Genomic DNA, 6,645 nt, shown 5'->3' on the forward strand with positions numbered 1-6,645 from the left:
TCCACTAAGTGGGTCACCTTGTTGTAGAAGGAGGTCAGGTTAGTCAAGCTTTCATAAAACCGTGCTGACTGGGCCTGATCACCTCGTTGTCCTGTGTGGGCTGCATGATGGCACTCAAGATTATCTGCTCCGTAACCTTCCTTGGCACCGAGGTCAGACTGACAGGTTTCTGTCAGAGAGAGTAATGTATATAGGAAACGCAATTTACATTGTTTTTGTAGGAACTAACATGTTGATAGGGAATATTTGTAACATTTTTTGTCCTATGTAATATTTACTCCTTAGCATAGAAATGTGAATTTCGATGTTTTTACTCTCAAATTTCTTATCAGTCTATCAATCACTTGATATTTTTTGATTTATAACAATTTTTTTTTAAGTATGATTTCATTTTCTAAATAGCGTAATTTTTTTTTCTAAATTCCCATAGGGTTACTTGGTGAACTGGGATGTCCAGAGACAAGTTTGGGATTATCTTTTTGGAAAAGAAATGTATCAAGTAAGAGCTTTTTTTAATTACAGATTTTGTGTACATTAAATACTGACTAATGGTATTCACGTAAGTACATCAAATATTAAATAGAACTGTTGAGGTTACTGTTCTCTTTGAAAGTGCCTTCAGTTAGAAATCACAGGGATTTATTTTCTTGCAAACCAGAGAAAATTTTTACTTTGAGCTCTGGTGTAGTATTTAAAAAATATTTAAATTTTTCCTTCTTGTCTGTGTTCATACTGAGTTCAGTTCACATATGTTAAGAATTTCACATCACTATAATTAAGAGTTCAAGCTAGTAAAAAATAATAATTATAGACAGATACAGTGTGGTTTAGAGATCAAGAAGCTGTTGATGTTAAAGAGAGTGATGAGCTAGGTCAGTAGGCCAAAAGACATACACATTGAGTAACCATTTTTGGCTAACCATTTTCTGCCTAGGAGTAAATTGAATGTATAAAATATAAATATTTGATACTTAATTTTTCTTATTTATCACACAAACTGGATTTAGCACAAGAAGTATAGTAAGGCTTCTCTTTGTTTTTCTTTTTAAAAAATGTATTGTTATATACTCTGAAGGTTTTTGGTTTTTTGTAACACCTGGGAGGCAGAATGGTCCCGAGAATGAGTGACACGTCCAAATATCTTAGTCTCCATACATAAAAATATACAGTACTGGCTTTTGATACTTAGCTCTCATTTTATTTCTGGAACTGGATTCAATTTAGTCAGTGTTTTGAGGAGAATTTGCTTGTGGTTCTTTTTTATGAGTGAAGACTGCAGAGGGATACAGCTGGTAATACATTTAGGGCCATATCCAGTTATGATTGAAGTATCTTTCTGAAGTCCCCTCTAATGGAGCTTGGATATCAGTAAATGGGGAAAGTCCCCAATCTTTTGCTGGCCTCATTAGAGGTCACTGGGAGTTTTATTATTGATTCTGCTTTGTGCAGGACTTCATCTTTGGTTATTAGTTAGGTAATTTTGAGATTCAAGTGCTGAGCTGTTGAAGAGACTTACCTTTCTGTAGTTGACAGGATTCGTGTCAAGTACCTTACGTTAGTATTGTAGTGTTCCTTTATGGGTATCTCTTTAAAATGTTGGCTTGCAGTTTGTAAGGATGGTAACAGGAGCAGAATATGTACGAAGGTGTTCCATTCTATTATGTTTTTACCCATTAGTTTGATAAAGTTGTATAATTGCTCATGAAGTCTTTAAAGAAAAATTAAAACTTTCTAAGCTTAGCTTCTACAAACAGATACAGCAAGTGATAATCACGTCTTCAGATTTACATGATCTTTTGATCTTCAACTTCTGCAAAATATGGTATTAATTTCTCAGTTTTGTGTAATGACAATCTTAATGTATTTTTCATAGGTGGATTTTGTAGATACCAATATTATTATTACTGAACCTTATTTTAACTTCAGTTCAATACAAGAATCTATGAATGAAATCCTGTTTGAGGAATATCAATTTCAAGCAGTTCTTAGAGTAAATGGTGAGTCTGTCTACTTCTAGTTTGCATTTATATATTTTGAAGGTTAACCTTGAAAAGAAATAAATAAATACGTGCATATGCACACACATGTGTATATAAAGATAGTAAAGAAATTGCTTAATTTCCTTCCTGGCTCTTGAGTAATATGCTACTATATGTACTCTAATTGGATTGAACTTTTTTTTTTTTTCCTAAGAAATTCCAGCTATATTCTTACATACCATGAAACTCTTAAGAAAGTGGTATAATTAAAAGAAACCAGAGGAGTCAAGATGACAGAGATAATGGATGGATTTTGAAACAGGATAGCATTTGAGAAAGTCTACCAAAGATTTAATTAAGACTTTGATAGCTTTTGGGGTTTTTTTTGAGTTTTGGTGGTGGTTTTTTGTTAAGTTTTGTTTTGTATTAGCAAATAAATGCAGCATTACAATCATGAAATGTATTGTCTCTTACAGGGAGTGTGTAAATAACATCACAACCCTTCTGAGAGATAGTTGGACATAGGATAGTCCTTTAGATAGTTTGATAAATTGTGGTGTGATAAGTCTGCTTGGGCTTTAGGAGAGGAAACTGAACATGGACTGAAATTCTTGAATAAATGGGGTCATGTATGATACTTAATTTCATCCACTGTCAAAATTGATTAATGTGTTGGCTGTAGTATTATGTATTGAGGTCTTGGAAGCCTGCCAAAGGCATTTAAAATATGAAGCAAGTACACTTTCATATCAGTGTAAATTCTAAAAGTGTATATTTATATAAGAATTGAAAGAAGTTTTCTGTATTTCAGCTGGAGCTCTTAGTGCTCACAGGTATTTCCGGGACAATCCATCTGAGCTATGTTGTATCATTGTGGATAGTGGATACTCTTTTACACACATTGTACCTTACTGTAGAAGTAAAAAGAAGAAAGAGGCAATCATCAGGTAAACTGCAGTATGTATTTTCTAGAGGAATTGTTTGCTATGCCTGAAGTTAATAATGACAGAATTCCTTGTGTTGCTCTTTTTCTGTAGAATCAATGTTGGAGGAAAACTCTTAACCAACCATCTGAAGGAGATTATCTCTTACAGGTAAAGCATGCTGATCATCATCTTGGGACCTGGTGAAATGACCTAGAAAGTTGTGGGGATATTCTTACTAGTTCTGTGAATTTTAGATTAAATATTGTTTAAAGGAGAAAGGAATTTTTGTCTCTTATAATCTGCTAGCTGCCACCTTGAGCTTAAGCTCAAGATGAATTAAGATGATCTTAAGCTCTTTGAAGAATTAGGCTGTTAGTTTTTAAAGTGGCAGCACTTTTGAAGTTGCTGAGGTTACCTATGTGTTCACAATTATACAAGTCCTCACATATTTTCTGAGATGTCTCTATAGTTCATCAGTCAATTTGCTAACTAATTCTATCAATACCAAAAATAAAACTCAATAGGATCCTTTATCTTGGAACTTTATCTAGGTAAAAGTCTTTGCTAGTAGAACTAATTGCACGATTATGGCTATAGTTGTTATGAAAATATTGGGCAAATGCAGGTAGATATTTGTATTTATTGAACTGCAAAATATGAAAATATTAAACTCCAGTAGGCCAGGAATGCTTTTGTAAATTGAATACAAGTTTTAGATATTGAGACAGTAGCTTTCTGCAATTTGAAGACTATGGTTGCTCATCTCCAATATAAAACTGGACAAGTAATGCTAAGACTTAATTATTGTCAAACTTCTATGTTTTTGTTATTTGTTTTTCATAGGCAGCTACATGTTATGGATGAAACACATGTAATTAATCAAGTGAAAGAAGATGTGTGTTATGTTTCTCAAGACTTTTACAAGGACATGGACATTGCCAAGTATGTATACAATAGTACTAAATGTAAAAGTTGGTAATTTTGAATAATGTATTTGTACAAATAAATAAAACTATGCTCTTAATTGGAAAATTTTCCAGTTAAGACAAAGGAAGCTTTGTCAATATAAAATAGCTGGGATTTCAAACTTGTTCTTTATTCTGTTGTTTTTTACATTCTTCTCTTTCAGATTGAAAGGAGAGGAAAATACTGTAATGGTAGATTATGTTTTGCCAGACTTCAGCACAATCAAAAAGGGCTTTTGTAAGGTAATGATAGTATGGATTTTGAAGGACTTTTTGAAATGTTCCCCTGCACAAGTTTGGTAGAGAGATTAAAAAGACTTCGTTTTTTCTAATGCTGTATTGTAACTTCTTTCTGTGCTATGCATTAATTGGTAAATTTTTCTTTAGGAAGTTGAGGTGAAAATTAAATACTATTTTTCCAACATAGCATTTTAAGTTCTATTATTTAATACTTGAAGCTTTCTATGCTTGTGTTCTGTCATACAACCTATTGATATAATCATTGTGGGGTTTTTTTAATGTTAAGTTGGAAAATGTTTGCTTTGTTACGTTTTTGTAAGTGTCTCTGAATTTCATTTAAATACCCTAATAGAAGATTCACAGTCATGTTGCAGAAGAGCCTGAAAAGATTTCATACCAATTTGACAATTTAACAATTTTATCTCATTTACCATAGAGCTGGCCACAGTTTTAAAAGCAGTCTCAATATTTTAAGTCCACTCTCGTGCATACCTGTTTTATTTTGCTTCAGGCAAAACAACAGTTGATGAGAGCAAAGTCACTTCAGATTTAATACCAGAGTATGTATTATTCTTAAAAGATTTGTTGATAATCCAATTTAACATAGAATATCAGCAGGGCTCATTCATAGAGCTTTAAACTAGGTTCGAAGGGGGATGGGGTTGTAGCTGGGTTCACACCAGTGGTGCAGTGTTGTAGTGTTGATGAAGGGCAGGAGGCCTCCCACCCCCCTAGGGTGGAATCGTTGTGCCCAGCTCACTCCCTGAAATGCCCGTACAGCAATAGACGCAGCGTGGGGAACAAACAGGAGGAGTTAGAAATCTGTGTGTGGTCAAGGGGTTATGGTCTGGTGGCAGTTACAGAGACGTGGTGGGACAGCTCACATGACTGGAATGTGGTCATGGATGGCTATGTCCTTCTCAGGAAAGACAGGCCAGCAAGGCGAGGTGGTGGAGTTGCTCTTTACGTGAGAGAGCACTTAGAATGGATTGAGTTCTGTCCAGGGGTGGATGAAGAGTGAGTTGAGAGTTTGTGGGTACGAATCAAGGGGCAGGCTGGCATGAGTGATACTGTTGTGGGTGTCTATTACAGGCCATATGATCAGGATGAGGAAGTTGATGAGGCCTTCTACAGACAGCTGGCAGCAGCCCCCCAATTACAGGCTCTGGTTCTCATGGGGGATTTTAACTACCCAGGCATTAGCTGGAATGCCTACACAGCCAGCCATTCACAGTCCAGGAGGTTCCTCCAGTGCACTGATGGTAACTTCTTGATGCAGATGGTGGATGAGCCAACTAGGAGAGGAGTGCTGCTGGATCTTCTACTCACTAATAAGGAGGGTCTGATTGAAGTGGTGAAGGTTGAGAGCAGCCTTGGCTGCAGCAACCACAAGATGGTGGAGTTCAGGATCTTGTGTGGTAGGAACAGAATACCAAGTGGGATCACAACGCTGGTCTTCAGCAGGGCCAACTTTGGCCTTTTCAAGTAATTGCTGGGGGAAGTCCCATGGGACAGAGTGCTAGATGGTAGAGGGGCCCATGATAGTTGGTTAACATTCAAGGACCACTTCTTCCAAGCTCGAGATCAGAGTGTCCCAATGTGTAGGAAATCAAGGAAGGGAGCCAGGAGACCCACACGGTTAAACAGGGAACTGCTGGGCAAACTCAAGTGGAGGAAGAAGGTCTACAGATCATGGAAGGAGAGGCTGGTCACTTGGGAGGAATATAAGACTGTTGTCAGAGGGTGTAGGGAGGCAACTAGGAAAGCTAGGGCCTCCTTTGAATTAAACCTTGCAAGAGAGGTCAAGGACAACAAAAAGGGCTTCTTCAAATACACTGCAGACAAAGGTAACACAAGAGGCAGTGTGGGCCCACTGCAGAATGGGGTGGGTGCTTTGGTGACAGAGGATACAAAGAAGGTGGAGTTACTGAATGCCCTCTTTGTCTCTGTCTACACTGCTGGAGACTGTCCTCCCCTGAGGCCCCAGAGGAAGTCAGGACAATAGGGGAGTTTGCCTTGGTTGATGAGGACTGGGTTAGGGATCAATTAAGCAATCTGGACATCCATAAATCCATGGATCCTGATGGAGTGCACCTACAGGTGCTGAGCGAGCTGGCAGAAGTCATTGTTAGGCCACTCTCTGTCATCTTTGGTAAGTCATGGGGAACAGGAGAGGTACCTGAGGACTGGAGGAAGGCAAATGTCACTTCTGTCTTCAAAAAGGGCAAGAAGGAGGACCCAGGTAACTATAGACTGGTCAGCTTCACCTCCATCCCTGAAAAGGTGATGGAACAACTTATCCTCAGTGCTATCTCTAGGCATATCAAGGATTAGAGGGTCATTAGGAGCAGTCAATGGTTTTACCAAGGGGAAGTCATGTTTAACCAACCTGAGAGCCTTTTATGATGACATAACCAGGTGGATAGATGATGGTAGAGCAGTGGATGGGGTCTATCTTGATTTCAGCAAAGCGTTTGACACTGTCTCCCACAGCATCCTCACTGCTAAACTGAGGAAGTGCAGACTGGATGCTCA

At 37.7% G+C, this 6,645-nt stretch overlaps 1 protein-coding gene across 1 annotated transcript; it reads left to right on the plus strand.

Moving 5' to 3' along the window:
* Positions 1-430: 430 nt before the first annotated feature.
* LOC104527402 (actin-related protein 6-like) lies at positions 431-5,599 on the plus strand (the record flags this gene model as incomplete). The annotated part of the gene is made up of 7 exons (XM_029085738.1): positions 431-499; positions 1,874-1,997; positions 2,791-2,926; positions 3,017-3,073; positions 3,749-3,847; positions 4,035-4,113; positions 5,165-5,599. Coding segments are annotated over 7 exons (999 nt in total), but the record flags the coding sequence as incomplete, so codon positions are not given.
* Positions 5,600-6,645: the final 1,046 nt, after the last annotated feature.

Source organism: Antrostomus carolinensis, unplaced genomic scaffold (assembly GCF_000700745.2).
Source record: "Antrostomus carolinensis isolate BGI_N321 unplaced genomic scaffold, ASM70074v2 scaffold4637, whole genome shotgun sequence".
NCBI classification, from domain to species: domain Eukaryota; kingdom Metazoa; phylum Chordata; class Aves; order Caprimulgiformes; family Caprimulgidae; genus Antrostomus; species Antrostomus carolinensis.